This window comes from Cynocephalus volans, chromosome 8 (assembly GCF_027409185.1).
Source record: "Cynocephalus volans isolate mCynVol1 chromosome 8, mCynVol1.pri, whole genome shotgun sequence".
Taxonomy (NCBI): Eukaryota; Metazoa; Chordata; class Mammalia; order Dermoptera; family Cynocephalidae; genus Cynocephalus; species Cynocephalus volans.
Window position 1 is genome coordinate 81,124,803 of NC_084467.1, and position 23,763 is coordinate 81,148,565.

A 23,763-nucleotide genomic window follows, 5' to 3' on the forward strand; every position below is an offset into this window, starting at 1 on the left:
ATAAAAATGGGACAATACTACATGCATTTTTCACTTAACATTTATCATGAATATCCACATTTAAAAAAACAGATTCACATTATTTTAAAGGTTTTATTATATTCTCTTTAATGGGTATAACAGTTTAATCAGTCATCTATTGAAATACATTTATTTCTAATTTTTTTACTACTAAAATTTCCACAATAAGCATCTTTTTATGTTTATCTGATTTTTTCCTTAGGATAAATTTTTTTCATAATAAAACTATTGGGTCCAAGAGTTTCCACATTTAAAGTATTAATATATGTTGTCAAATTGCTCTCTGAAAATGTTGTACCAATTTTCACTCCCACCATGAGGATTTAGTAAGGAAAAATATACCACACACCCAGACTGGACCATTTGGTGGGCAGTTCTTCTGGCCTTCTGTTCTTTCCACCTTGGTCTAATACTTGAAAGTAAATAGGTAAGAAAAACTAGGGACAAGAATATAGATAGTTGCCAAAATGATTTTGCATTTCAGTGCTTCATGCCCTGTAACACAGACCACAAAGTGGAGTATAGGGTTATTATGAAATGCTTGTTAGAAAAGCCAAAAGAAAAAAAGAAAAAAAAAATGCTTGCTTATGATTTATCACTAGTCATCACCTAGCTTAAATGTTTAAAATCATGCCTGCCTCCATTGAAGTGCCATTATTACCTGTGGAAAATCCAGACCTAGGCACAACCCCCAAAATGTTTCCATATAATTAAATTATATTTTAAAAGATATGTAATTTTTTATTTTCAGATTGCCTGTACTTTTGGGTCCTCTTCAGATTACATTGGGAGATATTTCCACACAACTTAAAAATCTTGTTCGAACTTTCAGGTTAGTGTTAATATTACAATTTTCTTTCTCAGTTGTTTTGACTTTATTGATTGCCTTACAGAACCCATAGGTAGACTAAGGCATGAAGAAAGTAAGTGACTTACCTTCAGTTTCTTAGATCTAAATACAATGCTCTGTTTTCTCCTCTGCTAAACAACATTACTTCTGTCTTCTGTTGAATGCAACCTCTTATTTGCTCAAACCTTGATATATTTCACTTTGGATAGTTTATTTATGGAATAGCCTAAAATAAGAAGGAAAATTGTATCTATTGCACAAAGCCAGTAATATTGTGGATTTTAGTGAAGTAGTAAATATATATCAGATGACCAGCACTGTGCTAGGCACTATGGGCAATACAAAAGAAGCATAATGCCCACCATCAAGGAAGAACTCTCCTGTGAGAAGATAAGGTCAGTGCAGTGAGCAATACAAGATAATTTAATATTTAACAATGTGGAACAGACTTGAAATGCTAAGAAAAGAGGGAAAGGGACAATAGAGAATTGATATCAATTGTGAGTAGAATGGTTGGGATTTTTCTAAAACTATCAAGATAAAAATATTGTCAGGCTAAGACTAGGTTCTCTCTACCAAGAAGCATAGTGATAGGCCTCTAAATACCTTACTAGTAAAGATGTGCCAAATATACATTTTGGCCAAATGCCAATGACCAAATATTAAAATCAGTATTTGCCTGTGGCTAAAGTCAGCACCAACATAGAATAAGCTTCTAGTGTAGAAAAATCATTTCATCCAAGAAATTTATTATTATTACAGTTTATTGTTCTCAACAGTAGTAGTCAGATTTTAAAAGTTTAAAATTACAATACAAGAATAATTTCCTGACAGTGTCAGTTGTTAGATTTCTCTTGCAGTCACTGTACTGTACATTGGTAATACCAATCACTTTCTTTTTTGTTGTTGTTGTTTAAATATTAATATTTTTCTTTTCTTTTTTTAAAAATTTATTACTAATATTCATGAGATACAAAGCTGATTGTCCCCCCTCCTGCCCATGATGTGGGGGCCAGATTCATACTGGGAACATATCCATTACCGGAAATTACTTTTGTTCCTTTGTCCCCTCCCAATCATCCCCCAGTTATCCCCTCCCCTTCCCCCCTTTCCTATCTACTCCAATTTGTAGCCCTAGGAATGTTCCCTCCCTCTGTTGGATCATGGCACTACTGTGGTCTTTCTTTCCTCCCTTCTTTTCTCTCTTAGGTCCCACATATGAGTGAGCACATGCGGTATTTATCCCTCTGTGCTTTACTTGTTTCACTCAACATAAGTTTCTCCAGGTTCAACCATGTTGTTGCAAATGGGAGTATTTCATTCTTTTTTATGGCAGAGTAGTATTCCATAGTGTATATATACCACAGTTTCCTTATCCAATCATCTATTGATGGACATTTAGGTTGATTCCATATCTTGACTATTGTAAACAGAGCTGCAATAAACATGGGAGAGCAGGTATCTCTTCAACATGATGATTTCCATTCCTCTGGATATATTCTCAGCAAAGGGATTGCTGGATCATCTATCTGTAGTTGTTTGAATGACCTCCAAATTGTTTTCCAAAGTGGTTGTACTAATTTACAGTCCCACCATCAGTATAATAGTGTTGCCTTCTCTCCACACCCGCACCAGCATTTGTTATTCACCGTCTTCTTGATTATAGCCAGTCTAACTGGAGTGAGGTAGTATCTCAATGTGGTTTTAATTTGCATTTCCCTGATGACTAGTGATGTTGAGCATTTTTTCATGTATCTGTTGGCCATTTGTATGTCTTCCTTTGAAAAATGTCTATTCAGCTCCTTTGCCCATTTTTTAATTGGGTCATTTATTTTTTTACTATATAATTGCTTGAGTTCTATGTATATTCTGGTTATTAGTCCCTTGTCAGATGCACAGCTGGCAAAATTTTCTCCCACTCTGTAGGTTGTGTTTTCACTCTGTTGATTGTTTCTTTTGCTGTGCAGAAACTTTTTAGTTTGATGTAGTCCCGTTTGTTTATTTTTTCTTTTGCTGCTTGTGCTTTCAGGCTCATGTTCATAAAGCCTGTGCCAAGACCTAACTGCTGAAGTGTTTCACCTATATTTTCCCTTAGTAATTTTACAGTTTCGGGTCTTATACCTAGGTCTTTAATCCATTTTTAGTTGATTTTAATGTATGGTGAGAGATGCATATCTAGTTTCATTCTTCTGCATATGGATATCCAGTTTTCCCAGAACCACTTGTTGAAGAGGCAGTCTTTTCCCCATTGTAGATTTTTGTTGCCTTTGTCTAATATCAGATGGCTGTAAGCCTGAGGAGTGATTTCTAGGTTCTCAATTCTACTCCACTGGTCTGAATGTCTATTTTTATACCAGTACCATGCTGTTTTGGTTACAACAGCTTTGTAGTATAATTTGAAATCAGGCAGAGTTATGCCTCTGGCTTTGTTTTTTTTTTTTGCTCAGGATTGCTTTGGCTATTCAGGGCCTTCTGTTTTTCCATATGAAAGGTAAGATTGTTTTTTCCATTTCTGTGAAGAATGTCATTGGTATTTTAATGGGGATTGCATTGAATTTGTAGATCAGTTTGGGTCATATTGACATTTTCACAGTGTTAATTCTTCCATTCCGAGAGCATGAAATATCTTTCCATCTTTTTGTGTCTTCTTTAATTTCTTTCAGAAGCAGTTTTCAATTTTCATTGTAGAGGTGTTTCACCTCCTTGGTTAAATTGATCCCTAGATATTGTATTTTTTTGGTGACAATAAATGCACTTACTTTCTTTATTTCTCTTTCTGTTAATTCATTATTTGAGTATATAAATGCTACTGATTAGGGGGCATTTATTTTGTATCCTGAAACGTTACCAGAGTTATTAACCAGCTCTAGGAGTTTTTTGATAGAGTCTTTAGGTTTTTCTATATATTGTATCATATCATCTGCAAATAGGGGAAGTTGACTTCATCTTTTCCAATCTTGATTCCCTGAATTTCTTTGTCTTGCCTGATTGCTCTAGCTAGTACCTCCAGTACTATGTTGAATAGAAGTGGTGAGAGTGGACATCCTTGTCTTGTTCCTGTCCTTAAGGGGAAGGCCTTCAATTTTTTCCCCATTGAGAATAATACTGGTGGGAGGCTTGTCATAAATGGCTTTTATTATGTTGAGATACTTTCCTTCTATACCTAATTTGTTGAAAGTCTTTATCAGGAAAGAATGTTGGATTTTGTCAAATGCTTTTTCAGCAGCTATTGAGATGATCATATGGTCTTTGTCCTTGAGCTCGTTGATGTGATGTATCACATTTATTGACTTTTGTATGTGGAAACAACCTTGCATCCCTGGGATGAATCCCACTTGATCATAGTGTATAATTTTTTTAATATGTTGCTGTATTCTAATTGTTAATATTTCATTGAGGATTTTAGCATCTAGGTTCATCAAGGATATTGGCCTGTAATTTTCTTTTTTTGTTGTGTCTTTATCTGGTTTTGGTATCAGAGTTATGTTGGCCTCATAGAATGAGTTTGGGAGACTAGCATCTGTTTCAGTTGTTTGGAACAGTTTCATGTGTTGCTTTGCATTGCTTCGCCCCCCACAGATTTGTCACCCCACTTCCCCTGGGTGACGGAGATGCAAAGGATTACTGAAAGCCCATCTCTACTGAGCAGTGAGAGGCCCCGAAAAGGTTAACTTCCCAGGCACCCTCCAGTGAGAGCAGGCCTTCCTTGGGAAATTAACACCGAATTGGGTTTCTCTTCCTGCATTTATTTTCCAGACCAGGAAGTTACAGGAAGAGAACATAGGTGGAGTTATAGTTTAACAATATTGGCTGGTAACTTTTCAGTGAAACAAGCCAGATGACTTTCCCGTAAGGCAAATAAGTGGTCCCATCAACAACAGTTTGATCTTAGCAAACTTTCCTTCTGAACAGCAATTTTTCAGTATCTTTACATAACAGTCAGTAACTAGTCTGTCTTTGAGCCAGCAACCTGCTGTGCCACAATCCTTTTCTTGCAACAGAGACTTATAGCCTGAGGGAAATTTCCTGTCCTTGCAAGGTCAATATTTGAAACTGCAAGGCTTTGGAAAACCAGGCCGTGTGAAGTACATATGCTTTTTAGTATATTCCACATTCATGAGAATTGGTATTAACTCCTCTTTAAAAGTTTGATAGAATTCAGCTGTAAAGCCATCTGGACTCGGACTTTTTTTTGTTGGAAGATTGCTAATTACTGCTTCAATCTTCTTGCTTGTTATTGGTCTGTTCAGGTTTTCTATCTCTTCTTGGTTTGGTCTTGGTAATTAATCTGTGTCTAAAAACTTATCCATATCTTCCAGACTTTCAAATTTGTTGTCATACAGTTGTTTATAATAGTCTGTAATGATTCTTTGTATTTCTGTGGTGTCAGTTGTAACGTCTCCCTTTTCATTTCTGATTTTTGTTATTTGGGTCTTCTTGCTCCTTTTTTTGTTAATCTAGCTAATGGTGTGTCTATTTTGTTTTTCTCAAAAAACCAACTTTTAGTTTTGCTGATCTTTTCTATTGTTTTTTGGGGTCTCTCTTTCATTTAGTTCTGCTCTGATCTTAATTATTTCTTTCCATCTACTGCCTTTAGGTTTGGATTGTTGTTTTTCAAATTCATTGAGGTGTAGCATTTGATTGTTTATTTAGAGTCTTTCCATTTTTTTGATATAAGGATTTATAGCAATAAATTTGCCTCTTAGTAGTGCTTTTGCAGTATCCCACAAGTTTTGGTATGATGTATCTTTATTTTCATTAGTTTCTAGAAATTTTTTGATTTCCTGTTTAATTTCTTCTTGGACCCATGGGTCATTCAAGAGCCTATTATTCACTTTCCATATATTTGTATAACTTCCAGCAATTTGCTTATTGTTTATCTCCAGTTTTAGTCCATTGTGGTCTGAAAAGATTGTTGGAATGATTTCAGTTTTTTAAAATTTGCTGAGACTAGATTGGTGACCTAATATGTGGTCTATCCTAGAGAATGTACCGTGAGCTGATGAGATGGAAGTGTATTCTTTAGTTGTTGGGTGAAATGTTCTGTATATATCTGCCAAGTCCAGTTGGTCTAGGGTATAGATTAAATCCTGTGTCTCTTTGTTGACTTGTTGCCTGGAAGTCCTGTCCCATACCGAGAGAGGGGTGTTTAGATCACCCACTATTAATGTATTTGGTCCTATCTCCTTCTTTAGGTCTAAGAGTGTTTGTTTAACATATCTGAGTACTCCATTATTGGGTGCATACATGTTTATGATTGTTATGTCTTCTAACTGGATAACTCCTTTATCATTATGTAATGGCCTTCTTTGTCTTTTTTAATGTTTTTTGGTTTAAAGTCTATTTTGTCCAATATAAGAATAGCTGCTCCTGCTCGTTTTTGGTTTCCATTTGCATGGTATATCTTTTTTCATCCCTTCACTTTTAGTCTGTGAGTGTCTTTAGAGGTGAGGTGGGTCTCTTGAAGACAGCATATACTTGGGTCTAGCTTTTTAATCCAGTCAGTCAGTCTGTGTCTTTTGAATGGGGAGTTTAGTCCATTCACATTCAGAGTAGTTATTGAGAAGTGATGTTTAATTCCTGTCATATAATTGCTACTTGTTCAGGTGGTTTAAATATCTTTTGATCATTATTTCCCCTTTTATTTCTCTTCTTCAATGTGAGTTGGGAAGTGAAGGTGGAATGATTTAGCTTCTTTCTCTTTCTTGCTGGCATTTTTGTTTTAACTGTGGGTTTTGCTCTTGTGTATTCGTGATGATGGTCACCATTATTCAGATTCCAGATCAATGACTCCCTTGAGAATTTTTTGCAGTGCTGGTCATGTGGTGGTAAACTCCCACAACTTTTGTTTATCTAGGAAGTACACTATTTTCCCTCGTTTCTGAAAGAGAGCCTTGCTGGGTAAAGAATTCTTGGCTGGCGGTTTTTTTCTTTTAGTATTTTGAATATATTGTTCCACTTTCTTCTGGCCTGTAGGGTTTCGGTTGAGAAGTCTGCTGTTAGTTTGATGGGGGTTCCCCTATAAGTGACCTGATGCTTTTCCCTTGCTGCTTTTAGAATTCTCTTTGTCTTTGAGCTTTGCAAATTTAACTATAACATGTCTTGGGGAGGATCTTTTTAGGTTGAATCTCTTTGGGGACCTTTGAGATTAATGGATCTGAAGGTCTGTGTCTCGCCCTACATCTGGGAAGTTTTCTGCTACTATTTCCTTAAGTAGGTTTTTGATACCTTTTCCTTTCTTTTGCCCTTCAGGAACACCCACAATTCAGATGTTAGAGCGCTTGAGGTTGTCTGCTATCTCTCATAGATTTTCCTCATTATTTTTAATTCTTTTTTCCTCTTTTCTGTCTGCCTTACATATTTCAAAAGGATCATCTTCAGGCTCTGAAATTCTTTCTCCTGCTTGCTCTACCCTACTGCTCAAGCTCTCAGTCATGTTTTTTATTTTATTGAGTGAGTCTTTCATTTCTAGAAGTTCTGCTACACTCTTTTTTATGGTATTAATCTCTTTGTAGATTTCCTCCTTCATATTCTGGATGTTTTTTGTTTCATTGTGTTCTCTAATTGAGTCTTCTTTTATTTCTTCAAGTTTTCTTAAGATCCTTGCTTGAAATTCTTTTTCAGATATTTCAAGAATTCCCTATTCCATGGAGTCTGACTTTGGGGTATTACTGTATCCTTTTGGTGGTGTCGTTTCTTCTTGATTGTTTGTGCTTCTAGTGTTTTTTCACTAGTGCTTGTTCATTTTGTATGGGGTTTGCTTCTTCTGTTACACTGAGGTTGGCTGTGGAGTGGCCTTGTTTGCTACTGTGGGGGATGAATTGTCTTTGCTTGACAGTAGGTGTGGTGGTGGTTATGTTAAAGCACCTTGGTTCCCATTCTAGACTCTGTGGTCGTAGAACGAGCCCCTAGCACGTGGAGTTCTGCTGGGACAAACTCAGTGGGTCGGAACCGTGGCTGGTGCTCCCCCCCCCCCCGGGTCTGAGGCAGGATGAGGGGCTGTGTAGAGCTGCGTGGTTCCACTGGCTGGTGTTGCTGCCAGCTGCCCCCGGTGGGCTCACCTGCACAGAGCCAGTTCAGGGTGCAGGACCGGGGCCTGGAGCTCCCCACTCTGCCTGGGTTCAAGGCAGCAGGATGAGGGAGCCATGTGGAGCTGCTTGGTTCCGCTGTCTGGTGCTGCTGCCGGCTGCTTCCGGCCCAGACAATCACTTTCAACTGGCACATTTTAAAATATCACTAATCTTTTTGTGTGCCACAAAATAATTTATGAAAAAGGTTTTCAGTAAGGTATTTTCTAGAAGGAACTATATATTTGGGATTCATAGTTTAAGGCAAATCTCAAAAATTTTGTCTTTAGCTACTGAAAAGGATCATTTGTAACAATTTACATTTAAATATTTAGCCTTCATAGACTCAAAACTATAGGAGTCGTCTTAAAACATTCTTCTAGATCCTTTTGTATGAAGTTTGATTAAACAAAATGTTTGGGGTAGTTTTCTCTAACACTTTTGTCTTAACACATTTATATTATTATCTTTTTTTTTTTTTTTTTTTTTGGCAACTGGCCTGTTTGAGGATCCAATATCATATCTTTATTAGAGATTATATTTGGATTATTGCATATCTGTTGTTTACATAGCTTAGGAATTTTTCCAACTCATGATATTTCTAAATGACATTGTTTTAATTCATCATCACAAGACGTGAAGAATTCTCCACTAGGACTTTTTCTTGAAAGATTTGTGAATTAAGTGGAAGTAAATACCTAAAATTTAAATGCAGCTCTTAAAAGTTATTTTCTTTAATGTTATGAATGCTAGTAGGTAATGCAGTTCTACAAAGATTGAGTTATGATAAAATCTGGTCTGTACTATTGTCTTACATTGTTTAAATTTTTATAAACATCTTTCCAAGATATGTTTTTGAGAAAGTAATCTATTTAATGCGTTTAACATTTGTATTAACTGTCAGTATATTTTCCAAAATAATTAAAAGTGATTACTGATGGTTTTATACATAAAATTAAGTTTTCACAAGCATCATTAATTATTGTAGTATTTTATTCTTTGATAAAACAAGCACATAAGAGTATTTTTATTTCTTTTTATCTGGGATGTTTATATTTGAAGGTGAATGTTTAGGTAATAATAAATCTGAATGACATGATTGTTCTAATTACTAAGATTGTTACACTCATTAGGTATTATGAAAACTATGCAATTTCAAGATCATTGCTCACACAAGTTCAGGGATGCCAGAAATGATACTCAGATTGGCATAGGCCTTTGGACAACTGACTGACTGACTGCTTTGCCAGAAAGAGGGTTTGGGCCAAATAACAAGGCCAAAGCTGAACTTCTGTGCATCCCTGTTACTGAGGAAGAGAAATACTAGTCTTTTAGGTGCTCTGTCTTATATCTGTCACAGATCCATGCATCCAGGAGGGGAAAAGGTATTTAACAATTGTGTACACTGATGATAAAGTTTGAATAGATGCATACAATGTGAAAACAATGAAGTTTAGAATTTGTTCAGCATTTATGAAGGAATGGATATCATATTAACAAAAAGTTTAGAGAAGATGAAGACCAGGTGCTATTCTATGTTTCATTGATTTTGATTTTGATTTATTTATATTTTTTTGGCAGCTGGCCAGTTAAAATAGTTAAAATTGCAAAAAATAGTTACAATAAATTTTAGAAAAGATCAGGGAGTTATGGAAGCTTTCAACCAGAAATTAGCCTTGTCAGCTGGGGAAGACATTGTATCATCAGGGACACCCTCCCTGAAGAAATGATATTAAAACTGAGACATGAAAGATAAAAGACTTATGTCATTTGTATTGTATTATATCTCCCATTCTCTGAAATGGCAATCTTACTGATGCCAGCAGTCCAAACATTTGCCTGGTTTCCTTACATACATATCACAGGAGCATCTGGTAGTATATTCAATGTACTTAGAAGGATATAACAAATCTAGAAGCAGTAGTCTCACCAGACCAAAAATCCAGATCTGGACATTTCTATCAGGAGAACTTGAAAAAGGCAGTGGGCCTAATGGAATTGTGAAAAAAAAGGTTAGGGGTGGTGTTGAATATGGGGTTGTACAGATGAAACACGATTTGACAGGAATTGATAATTGTCAAAGTTGTGTTGAGTATATGAGTTTATCTTATAGTCTCACTACTTTTATATATGTTTGAAATTTAATTTAAAAGTTTGGGGTAAATAAGCCAAAAAATTATGCATTATTTTGGTAGGGGATGTTATAAAATTCTCTTCCAAAAACCCTGATGTTAATTTATTTTTAAAATCTTTATTCTTTAGTACCTGCAGGTCAAAGTCTATATAGCTTTAATAAAAATGGCTTGTTTGGTTTTGCTGCCTTTTAGAAAAAGTCAGTTGCTTAGAATACAGAATGACCTCTGTCTGGTAAAATAACTAATTTGGGGTCTTCAGATTCTGATAAGACAACTTTAGCAGGTATGCAACTATTTCTAAGCCAGAGTTTCCAGGTGAAGCCTCTGCAAAAATGCCATATTGATGACAGTGACTAGTGTTGAGAAATCTTTTCGATCAATACTGACAGTGGGAAAGAGTTGACATAAATAACCATATCCTTCTCTTTGAAATGATAATCAATAATAGGAACTTGTAGAACAGTGATTTTCAAGCAAGTTGTGCATCAGAATTACCTGGGGAGCTTTTAACAACTACAGATGCCTGGCTCCACCCCTAGAGATTAAGTTTCATTTGGTTATGGTTGGGCTCAGACATTAGTATTTTTTAAAAGCCCCCTAGGTGATTCTAATGTGCAGTCTGTTAAGAGCCTATTTTAGGGCCTAAACATAAAGCAGCTTTTTCAGCTCTTTGAAGAATCTTTCCCCAGTGACTAGAGCTGTCCTTTCCACTGAATCCAGAATGTTACACTGATTTACCTGTCATAGTCTAAAGCAACTTCTTACCTGTCATAGTCTAAAGCAGCTTCCATCAGAAGCTGTTGTTTTGGTGATGATTCACTGTCATCAGTGTTGAATCAAGATATTTTTCTAAATCATATTTGAATTAAAATTATATTTTGACACAAAAGTCCTTTTTAAATTTCATCATTGGTGAATCAAAGTATTTTCCTAAATCTATTGAAAAAGTGCTTTTTAGATGTTTTTTATCAAATATTACTATTTTTGTTTTTGAATTATCACTCAGACAATAGTAAGTATATTCATTTAGCATCTGTGCTTGAAATTATTTTGGTTCAGCAAAAGGAAAATTTGAAAACAAGTAAAACTTTGCTATTCTGCTACTAGAAGTACGTTGAAATGAAAGCAAAACCTCTTATTAGTGTTTTCATTAGTGCCTGGAACAGTGATATAGAGCAGGCACTCTACATTTTTTACCAAATGAGTAAATTTATGAAATCTTAAACCTGTCTTAACTTTGGGAGATTTGAATACAGTAGAAAAGGAAATTCTATTTTACTGTTTTTGTCATTTTTTTCTTACATGCTTATCCCTCTTTGAGGTCTTTTGGTTATGTGCTAGATTCTGTTTTAGTTGCTACAGGTGTAGCAATTAAACAAAACAGACAAAAAAATTCCTTCTCTCATGGAACTTACATTCTAATAGAGGGTATAGATAAATTTTTAAAAACATAATATGTAAATTATTATTATGTGGTGATATGCTCCTTTCCCTTCACTAGTTCATTCTCCTACTTTTTCCCCTAGAACTAAGGAAACAGGATTGCACCGAGGAAGGAGAAAGTTGTAGTTTTAAATAGGCTGGTGAGGGAAGACCTCATTGAGAAGATGCCGTTTGTTTAGAGACCTACAGATGAGGGAGCAAGCTGTGTTGCTATCTGAAAATATATCAGACAGAGAGAACAGCAGGTGCAAAGGCTCTAAAGCAGGAGTGGGCCTGCTGTATTCACAGAATATTTAGGATGCTAGTGAGGCTAGAGAAAAGAGCACAGGCAAAAGTAGAGAGATGGTCAGAGAAATATGGGGTGGGGGTTGGGTGTGGTTCATATTGTATAGGCCTTGTAGCCATGATAGTTCTTTGTCTTTTACTCTGAGTGAGATGGAGAGCAATTAGTGGGTTCTGAACAGAGGAATGACATGATCTAACATAAATTTTTTAACACCATCACTCTGGCTGCCACATTGAGAATTACAACAGATGAGGAGAGGCAGGGAAAACAATTAGGAGGCTTTTTGGTAATCTAGTCAAGGAATGGTATGGACCAAAGAGAAGCAGTGGAAGTAATAAGAATTGATCAGATTCTGTTTTGAAGGTGGAACCATAAGGATTTGATGACTGGTTGGACATGGATGTGAAAAGAGTCAAGTTTAACTGCAAGATATTTGGCTTAGCAACTGGATTCTGGAAGGAGAGAGTAGCCATTTACTCAGATGGAATGTCCTTAGAAGGGCCTGGTTTTAGGGGGAAAATGAGGAACTCAGTTTTCACTCTACTAAGTTTTGAGATACCTATTAAACATCCAAGTAGAGATGTCAAGTAGACCATTAGGTATAGAAGTCTAGAATTCAAGGAAGAGGCCCAGACTAGAGATAATAAATTTGAGAGTTGTCAGCACATAGTTATCTAATATTGGGTAATATCACCAAGGGAAAGAACATTCATAGAGAAGAGACCTACAGGGAGAGACCCTGGGGCACTCCGATATTAAAAGGTCTGAGGAGTGCCAGTGAGAGGGGGGAAAACCAGGTGGAGAAAATGTTCCATGGAGAAGGGCATCATCAACTGTATTAAATGCTGCTGATAGAGTAAGATGAGGACTGAGAAATGTCAGTTGGACTTGGCAGCATGGATGACTTTTGTATGTTTAATCCTCACAAGAACCCTATGAGGTAGATGGTATTTTTGTCCTTATTTTACCAAATTAAAAACAAAAAGTTTTATGGTCATCAAATAACGTATCCAAGGTAAAACACTACTGAGTGACAAATCTGGGTATTAAATTCTAACTACTAACCTATACTTCCTTTTTATATAATCTAGGCTTTTTTTTTATTTTGAAAAACATTTTAAACTATGGGGAAATTTAGATTAATGTAACAAAATATATCTTCCACTCATTAGATTTAATATTTTCTAAAATTTGATTCAGATATACATTTTTAAATAAGAGAAATAAAACATTAGTCATTCATTCAAAAACATATTGAATGCCTACCAACTGCCAGTTGCTCGTTCTGGGCACTTGGAATAAATAGGTGAAGAACATAAAGATTCCTCCCCTTAGACGAGAGAAAATAGAAAATAAACAGTAATTATACGTTAGAAGGTGATACGTGGTATGGAAAAAGAAAAAATATATATATAGCAGGGCAAGGGGGGTCAGGAGTATTGGGCTGACCAATAGGGTGGTCCAAATAGGCCTTATTACAAAAATGACATAAGGAAACTTATCTGGGGGAAGATAGTTTCAGACAGATGGAATAGCCAGTGCAAAGGAGAAGGAAGACATGAAGTTCCCTTTATTCCCTTTTCTAATCCATTCTCTTTTTCTCACCAGAAGCAACTGAGACTGTGAAGTAAATGTGTATCCTTCCAGTCTTCATTTTTATACTTTTACTATATATATGTGTGTCCATAAACAGTATTTAATATTGTCTGGTTTTGATTTATATAAATAATGTCATACCATATTTGCTTTCTTTTGTTCAAAATTAATGATGAGCAAAATATATAAATCTAGTTTGTCCATTTTAACAGCTATTTAATATTCTGTAAATATGCCACAATTTATTGTGTCCCCCCATAACAGTGTTGTATTAATGATTTTAATACACATTCCCTTCTGCATAAGTGACAGTTTTTTAAGATTTTATATCTAGAAATGGAATAGCTGGGCTATTCATATGCATTTTCAACTGTATTAGGTACTGCCAAATTGTTCAATTGCTGACATCAACAGTGTATTAAAGGTACTACTTTCTGTCCTCACCAACCTTTGGTGTTGTTGGTCTTTCACTTTTGCTAGTTTGATGGAGTGAATTATTGTTTTTATAGTAATTTCCCAGATTACTAGCGAGATTGAGCTCCTTTTCAAATGTTTATTGGTCATTTCTACTCTTCTCCTTTATAAATTGCTTGCTCTTCTCCTTTGCCCATTTAGTTATTGGCCTGCTTTTTCTTATTGATGTGTATCATTTTTAAATTTAAAGTAATCTTTCTAAATGTTTTCTTTTCCTTTTTTTTTTTTTTTTGGTGGATAGCCAGTACAGGGATCCAAACTCTTGACTCTAAATGCTTTCAGAGAAACTAAAAAGACTACAGAGTATTTTGTTGCCATCAACGGCTAAGTGATAAAATTTACTTCTGATTTTTTAAAACTTGTTTTCTTTAGTAAGGACTTATTCCTACAACTTAATAAGCCAACTCTTATTTCTGTAAATTGTGGATTATGCTATCTCTTAATTGCCTGCTGCCAACCTAGCACAGGGTGGAAATGTTCAAAAAGTGAAGTAAAATTAAAAGCAGAAATTATTTACTTTATAAGCTTTAATAGAATATTTGATTGGGGAAAGCATAGAGCATAAAGCATGTTGTTATAGGATGTGTGTGTGTGTATTTTGATAAACCATGCAATTTAGTTTCCCACATTGTTCCTCTGTTCCCATCTTTTCTAATAGTATTGTTGTTATAAATATATAAAAGTGGGGCTGGAATACTTCCTTTTGAGATGGTCATTATCAGATACTGAATATCAAGCCACATTATTATACTATTGACTCTTTCCTGTCAAATATAATAAGTACTTTAAAAAAATAGTGCTGCTTGGACACATAATGCCCTAAATCTGATTTTATATATATATAGAAAGTTTATTTATTTAAATGTAACAATCTTTGGGTAAATTGTATCTTACTGTCTTTCAGATTAACAAATAGAAATATTATACACAAACCTGCAGAGTGGACTTTAATTGCTATGGTGTTGCTGTCACTGTAAGTACTCTTTCAGATTTTAACTCTAAATCCTAAATATGAAGAATTTTCATTAGGGAAAAACAGAGTTATTCACTGATCTTGTAAACTGCCATGGAAAATGTCATGCCTCTATTTTGTGCCATATTTTCCCTTCCTATAAGATAAAATAATTTTCATGTCGTGATATGCCATATTTCGATAAGCTCTAATCATTCTCTTTATATTTGTTACCATCTTTTCTTCTGAGGACCCTTTTCTTCACAAATACTATTTGTTACCATCTTTTGAAAGAAAATAACATCCCTTTGTGTGTTGTATACTAAACTAAAAAGAATAGAATAATTCTTTAGTTTCAATTTTAATAGTTCATTTTATTAACATTCAACATGATTTATTATTTTAAATCTGTATTTTTACATATCTAAAGCTATTTCATTTTTCTCCAACATATTTTATCATTAACAGCATCAGAAAAGTTTTATTTTCCAAGTTAACGTACATTTTCAAATCTAAAAGATTTAAAGGAACTAAAGTAGATGCTTACTCCACATGCATGCATAAAACATTTAGTACTCATTCACCTTTTGAGAAACCACTAGTGGTTTCTAAGGCTATTTTTCAATAGGATTAAAACACATTTAATAAGTGTAGTATTTTTCAGCTTGAATTGCAAAAACTTTCTTTTGAGGACCATTTATTACTGCATTACTGTTGCTGCTTGGTGCTTGTTAGGTCATTGAAGCCCACAGGACGTTGAAAACTTACCAGACACTCAAAGGTCAAGAAGTGTTATGAGTCAGCCTCATAGCGACTCCAGCCCTGCTCTCATGTTCTTTGATAACTCAGTCTGACATGTTATTCGGGCTTCACTGTCCCAAGGAAGGCTGTGCTGGGAAGCATTAGAGTAGGCTTCAGTGAGCCAGAATCTGTGTCACCCAACCAGATACAACTCACATGATTCATTAAATCAGAACACAGAAAATAACTTTACTTGAATGCCCCGATATAAATTTTTTATCAACCATAAGAACAAATCTTTTGTCATTTTACTATTCAGTGTTCCGGTTGAATTGATAATTTGTGAAACAGATCTTATTAATTTTTTAGAAAGTTCTTTCCATTTTATGAAATTTGTAAATATTTCGGTCACTGGCATAGAAAATATCAGTATCTCTGCTCACCCACCATATCATATGTCTGCTAATAAGCCCTCATAGACAACTCTTTAACTGTACTTCTGCAATTCATTATACTAAAGGAAAAGTAACTTTTCTGATTGACAAGTCAGAGGTCTAGGCGCAGTAGTAATCTCAGAATCTTGCTTTCTAAGCCAGTGACTGCAAGTATTATCTTCAGGAGCAACTGCTTAATGAGGACACATTAGGTCCTACTTTTTTTGGACTTATTTTGTATTTTTGCCACATCTCTAAAATGTATATAGCAAGGAACCAAAAAAAAAAAGGAATGGAAAATGAAATAATAAAGGCTACCATTAAAATTTTATATGATCATGCAAAAATATACTTCTAGTGTTTGATTTTAATAGAGGCACCCATGTGGCACAAAAATATTGAAAGCTTTGCTAGTCTTTTTATGCACAATTTGACTTCCCTAACTTTGGATGTAACGTAGAGAACCTCTTCTTTCAAGGGTTAGTGGCCCATAAAAATAGTAACTTAATTGAATTCAAGAAACAAACTCACACACCTTAGGTGTATTGCATGTTTCACATTGTGCAGTCAATCTTGAAGTTGTAGCAGTAAACACTGACATTTCCTTTTGTCATTCATATTGCCTCCTTTTTCATTATGCTCTTATTACCCATAGAGCTAGGGCTGATCTTTCTTCTAGTCATTGGTCCATTTGATCCCTGGACTACTAAACTCCTTTCCAGTTAGGGCCCTTTTGGCTACTGTTTAAAATCTTTGGTCACTGTAAACACCAAGTAAGATGGTGCTTCCTAGGTTTTTGCCTTTGGAATCTTGTTTTCTCATAATTCTGTCTAATTTTTGCCTTAGGCCCTCCTTACAAATCCTTTCCATTCTGCATTTGCAGATTCTGTACATTAAATATAAAATAGAGTTCAAAGATAACACATCTTTCCATGAACTTTTTGAAAACCCCTTGTATTAACATTAAAAACATTTGAACCACAATATGTAGCTTACCATTATATACAGATAGGAATTTTATACCTATATAAACCCAGAAAGAAATTTGATCAAGTAGAGTTGGTACAGTTGATTATTGTACACTCACTGAAATGCATCTATATATGAAAGTACCTCATGACCCACTCCCACCCCATTTAGATTTCTCACTAATTCCTGGGACTTGAATCTCCTTATTCTTTGATCATCAGCTTCTAAGACTTCTGTCTCTCGCCCCCATATTATTTTATTTCTTAAAGTCTCCTTTAGCTTTTTATATTTCTGCCCCCCAGGGAATCTGTGGCTCAACCGATAGTCCCTTTCATTCCCATGTTTGTCTTTTTATCACCCTTTTACAGTAACTATTACTGAACAAGTCAGGGGTAAAATTAAAATATATACTCATCATGTTAAAACTGATACCATTGACTTCTATAAAGTATAATTGTACTTTAATTTGTATTTCCACCCTTCTTTCCACCCACTTACAGTTCAGAATTACTTTTTATGGTTTTTTTTTTTTTTTTGGTTTTGGTGGCTGGCCAGTACAGGAACACAATTACTTTTTAAAGTTGAAGGCATTTTGTGATTGAGGAAAAAGCAGGCATGAGGGCCAACACTGGATAAAGAGTCTTACAGTGAAAAATATAGAGACTGTATGCACCAAAAAAAAAAAACAGGCACATATAAAGAGAAAGGGGGAAACACATACAGACATATTTATGGGTAGGTAACCCTACCTTTGAACCTTTTAGCTTATTGCCACTAAGATTGAATATAGGCATACATGTGAGTATCTTTTTTAAAAAATAATTATTCTGAAAAATAAAAATAAAAAAAATAAAAAATAAAAAATAATTATTCTGTTATTCAGAAAGCCTTCGCAATTACTCAAATTTCCAATGGAATTTTTTAATCATAACTTATAGGCATTTCTGGAATTCATGTTAAATAAACTTCTTGTAAGTCTTTATAGCTAGGAAAAAGATTCTGAATGGCAGTTGTAGTCCCTGAAGATGAATATATGATAATATGTTCAGCATATTATAACAATAGTACTGTTCTTTCTGTATGAGTATTGCAAAGTTTTGTTATTACTAGCATTAGCTTAATGCATGAAAGCTGTTTTCAAAATTCTTGTGAACCACTTTGAAAAGGATACATATACATACGTATAATATGATTGTGTTAGTATGTTGCTGTACTTGTTCAAGTCTAACTCTTGTTAAAGGAATGTGATAGTCCAGAACAACAGAAACAAAGCTGGGTTTTGAATTTTTATGTCTGTATTCTTAAAAGTAAATAAGGTATTTGTGTAGCAAATCTTCTTTTCCTGGTTACTTGGATTGTACCTTCACAAATGTACAAGAGTACTTCAAAAAGTTCATGGAAAAATGGAATTAAAAGATAACACACATCTTTTCATGAACTTTTTGAAGACCCCCTTGTATTAATATTAAAAACATTTGAACCACAACATGTAATTTATCAGTGTATACTTATGGGAATTTTATACCCATATAATCAAAGAAAGAAATTTGATCGAATAGAGTTGGTACAGTTGAACATTGTACATTCAGTGAAGTGTACCTACATGTGAAAGTACATCATGACCTATTCCTACCCCATTTAGATTTCTCACTAATTCCATGGGTCTTGAATGGCTCTTGTGATTGCAACATTTATTGGTACTTACACTGTGTATTCAGACCCTTACTGGTTGCCAAGAGTACATGGAAAGACCTTTTAAAGCAGAGCTTAAACAGTATCCGTTTATTTAATAATGAAGGAATTAATGTTCTTTTAGTCCTCCCATTTTTATTAAATAAACGTTATAAAGATTCTCAAGAACTCTTTACACATAGAAGAACATCTATAATAGTGATAATTGATTGACCCAGTATTTTTTTAAGAGCTGATTAAAAATATAATAATCTGGTAATTCTGAGATTTATTGCTTAAGCACTTGGTTATAATTTTGCATCTCAGTTGAATTTTATCACACTTTACTCTTACATCAAGTTTTGCTCCTGGCAAAGGTACTCTGTATTGAAATAACACCAAGTTGAATCTGATTTTCCCAAATATATATGCTCTGGTAAGATGTTAGGCTCTCTCCACAGTCTTTGATGCAGTGATATTTTTTAAAATTTGTATAAATATATAGTCAATCTTCTGTATTTTAGTATCTATATACCCCACTGTGTACAGCTTGTTAATGTGCTTACATATTTTGAAGTGTTTATATACCAAATAAGAAAGCACAACAAACTGCATAAGTGTATTTTATCATGCAGTATCATAGTGTATCCTATACTTGTGTATATATTCCTTATAATTCCCATCTTACCCACAATATAGGACACCAGAATGTGAAGAATCACTTTCATTATGGTTACAATATTTAGAATAGTTTATTTGAGAAGATTTTGACTGGTGTTTTGAGAAGATTTTATTGCTATAGGACACCTCCAACAGACCTGTCCCTCTTCTTTCCTTCGTTCTTAGTTTTCCCCAGTCTTCTTTGACTTCTATCATTATACTTGAGCCTGTAACACAAGGGGGGACTATGCCAATGCTGACCTAAAGCTAAGAAATCTAGGGAAAGAACCACACCAAAACTGGCAGCCAAATAGAAACCATACAGAAGGCTATCAAGATGCAGATTAACTGGCCTGAGTTCCTTTATGTGCAGCCAGCACAAAAATGGGAATCAAGTTTCTTCAAGAGTGCTTGTACTTAAAATAGAACTTTTTCAGCCAAGCTTAATATGGAACCTCTGTAAATAGTTCACTACTTTGTATTCTGATGATCTATGGTTAATTGAAGCATAGGAGTCAAATGTTTCTTAATGAGTGACCAGGGAGAGAGATATGTGTTGTATTCTATGGGAATTATTTGGTTATCTAATGAAGGAGCTGAATACTTACTTTGTGTTACTCAGGAAGGATAGAGGGTAAAATGACTTGTAGTGGTCTAACATGGACACATGCTATTCCTAGTTTTATGCCCTTGATGTTCCCTAATGGAAAGCTTTCAAGACCATCTCCAAAAATGTCTGCTTTCATTTTATTTATCTGAACTGGCTGTTTCCAGTGAACTGTGGCCTGCTTCCTAGGCAGAGACCATGCAATAGTTTATTCCCTCTAAAAGCTTTGAGTATGCCCGTCATTCAGGGAGTAGCATGTAAGTCCTTGGAAATGGTATTTAAACAAGCTTAACTTGACCATGATCACTAAAGAAAAGCCATCACTGGACACGGTCAGCCACTTTAGGTAACCATCATACAAATAGATAGATGCTCTAGAGAGTCACTTCCCTAGGGCTACCAGGCATGAGTGGAAAGATGTGACTAAAGCTTTTTGCCTCAGCAGACTGTTTTTTTAAAGCTTGCCCATCACTAATTTCCTCAGAAATATTTGTGATCACATCATGAAAAACAAAGATATGGCTCCTTAGAAATGTATTAGTTCTTAGAAGTATTCCCAAGCCTTTCTCTTTAGTTCCATGTGTTTGAGACCATATTAGAAAATCATTTAAGTTTTTTTTATATTTCCTTATAATTATGGAATTTTTATATTTAATTGAACTTTTTACTGAGATAAAATTTATATAACATAAAATTTACCATTTTAAAGTATACAGTTCACTGGTTTTTAGTATATTCACTATGTTGTGCAGCCATCACCACTAATTCCAGAACATTTCTGTCACTCCAAAAAGAAACCTCATATCTATTAGCTCATTCCCAATTTCCCCTTCTCCCATCTTCAGGCAACCACAAATCTACTGTTATCTCTATGGATTTACCTACTCTGAACATTTCATATAAATGGAATCATATAATACATGATCTTTTATGTCTGGCTTCTTTCACTTAACATGTTTTCAAGGTTCTTCCATATTGTATCATGTAACAGTACTTCATTCCTTTTTATGGCCTAATGATATTCCATTGTATGGATATACCACACTTGTTTATCTGTTCATGAGTTGATGGACATTTGGGTTGTTTCCACGTTTTGGCTACTGTGGATAAACATGCTGTAAACATTCACTCACAGGTTTTTTGACTAGATATATATGTGTATTAGTCAAGGTTCTCTAGAGAAACAGAACCAATATATATATAAATATATGGGAGTAGGATATGGTATATAAGTACATGGGAGGGGATTTATTAGGGGAATTGGCTCATGTGATTGTGAGGGATAAGGAGTCCCACAATAGGCCATCTGCAAACTGGGTGTGAGTAGCATGGCTCAGTTCAAATCCCAAGGCCTCAGAACCAGGGAAGCTGATGACATGATCTTCTGGAAGCCTCAGAGATAGGAAAGCCAATGATGCCATTGGTTTAAGTCCTAGAACCCAAAAGCTGAAAAATCTTGAGTTCTGATGTGCACAGACAGGAAAGCAGAACATATCCCAGCTCCAGAGCAATTCACCTTTTCCCCATTTTTGTTCTCTCCAGGCCCCCACCTGATCAGGTGGTGCCCACCCATAATGAGGGTGGATCTTTTCTACCTAGTCCACTCAGGCCCACATGCTAATGTCTTCTGGACACATCATCATGGGCACACCCCAAAAAATTGCTTTAACAGGTTTCTAGGTATTCCTTAATTTAATCAAGTTGACGCCTAGAATTAGCCATCACAATATATTTTTAGTTCTCTTGGTTATATATAGATACCTAGGAGTGGAATTGCTGGGCCATATGTTTAACCTTTTGAAGAACTACCAAACTTTTCCACAGCAGCTACACCATTTTACATTTTCACTAGTAATGTATGAAGGCTCCAAAGACTGAACTTTAATAAAAGTCATCTTGTCTTGCCTCACACCCAGTGGTCATTTTAGGGGCTTCTATATGCAGTTTCTCCAAAACTTAAATATGCCTATTCTAATTGATTATTGATTTACATGGACTTGTAACGTCAATTTCTTATGTTCTAGGAATTTCTACCACATATGCAAAATGAGTACCTATGAGTTTCACCCCCCAAAAAGGTCATAGTGTTGAATTTGAGACCATATAAACTAAATGTCTGAATGGCACCTAATGATATTTCTTCTGGATTCCGCAGTATCCATAAAATTCCTTTTTTGTGTTTGTTTTGCTTGCATAAATCTTAGATTTGTTTATCTTATGATGTTTACTATCCTATTACATTTTCATTGTGAAGTTTAAGTATTTACCTCTTTACTGAGGGTTAAATAATAAACAGATTACTTCTACCCCCTCCATACTTATTGCTGAGAGTTTATAAGAAAAATATAATATTTTTCATTGAAATAACTTTACCCTCAGGCAGTAGAGCTATATGGGAATCCAGATACTTTGTAAAGAAATACTTGTTTAATTTTTTTTTTTTTTTTTTTTTTGTCTTTTTCGTGACCGGCACTGGCACTCAGCCAGTGAGTGCACCAGCCATTCCCATATAGGATCCGAACCCGCGGTGGGAGCGTCGCCGCGCTCCCAGCGCCACACTCTCCCGAGTGCGCCACGGGCTCGGCCCAACTTGTTTAAATTTTTAATCAAAACCAACTGTTCTTTTTTTTCCAAAACCTACTTTTTTACAGTGAATTTTTTCTCAGAATGCCCTTTATCTTTGGCAATTTTATAATGTTAGCCTTTTTTTAAATCTATGTATAGCTGAGAGTTTCCAACCTCAGACCAAAATCTGTGTTAAAAGTGAACAAGGATCTTCAGCAAAAAGATGTCCTCTCCAGCTTCCCCATCCCAAGTAGCAGCAGCAGTGGTGATGATGGCAGTTTGCAGCAGTTGGTCCTTACCAATCACAGCCCTAATTTCAGGAGCCAGTCCCCAGATCAGATCACATACTAACTGAGCTCCCTGAGAGCTAGGAACATGAGGCTTAAGGGCACTGTTACTCCTAGCCTTGGGGTTCCACACTACAAATGTGTGATAATCATTCTGTGATTATTTGGGGCACCCCTAGTTGATTCCATTTCAATCTCAGAGCATTGAAAAAAAGCTGGGGAGGACTGGCTGGTTAGAGCATGGTGCTGATAACATCAAGGTCCAGGGTTCAATTCCTATACCAGCCAGCCACCAAAAAAAAAAAGTCTGGAGCTACTATTCTGAGAGAATTGTTGCAAAGCAACAATTATGTAGAAAAGCTTTTCCAACACTCATCTACAAAGCTGCTCTATTGATCTGTCGCAAACAGGATTTAGATATAAAGTTTTAAAGTCCCTACAACCCAGCCCTTCAAACAAACCTATGTGTAATATATCACTACAAAGTGAGTTACAAAGAACTTGTTTCTTTTGAATTAGAAATATCAATGAAAAGCATCCTTGCTTCCTTATTAATAGCTAATCCTAAAGCATTAAATGCAAACATTATCAGGGTATTAACCATCTGCTATAAGAAAAACATTTTATTTTATTTGGCTATCGTAATCTTTTATAGTCAAAGTTTTTATCTCAGTTTTCTAGATAATAGTTGTGAAATGGAAAGCCCATAATGATGTACTTCTTCGTGATATATGAGGGTACTTTTAAAAGTTCATAGAAAGATTGATATTATCTTTTAATTCTGTTTTCCATGAACTTTTTGAAGTACTCTTGTATTCTTGCCTACTTTCTTTGTTTCTATTAGAAATCCTTAATAGTACTAGGTTCAAACTAGGTACTTCTATTGCACAAAATATTGTGGGGGTACTTTAAAGTTACCTCACATGCTTTTTGGTTTTTCAAATTTTGGGCTTTATCTTTGTACCTAAGATAAAATTCAATGCAATTTTAATTTATTTAATTAAT

General features: G+C 35.0%; 1 protein-coding gene across 3 annotated transcripts in view; it reads left to right on the forward strand.

The window, feature by feature from the left end:
- Positions 1–23,763, forward strand: part of RPAP2 (RNA polymerase II associated protein 2) — a 78,782-nt gene that overhangs the window by 27,147 nt on the left and 27,872 nt on the right. For all 3 annotated transcript variants that reach the window (XM_063104623.1, XM_063104622.1, XM_063104624.1), the window contains 2 exons: positions 773–853; positions 14,777–14,845. In XM_063104623.1, coding sequence (XP_062960693.1) covers positions 773–853; positions 14,777–14,845 — 150 coding nt within the window. The remainder of the gene's footprint in view (positions 1–772; positions 854–14,776; positions 14,846–23,763) is intronic.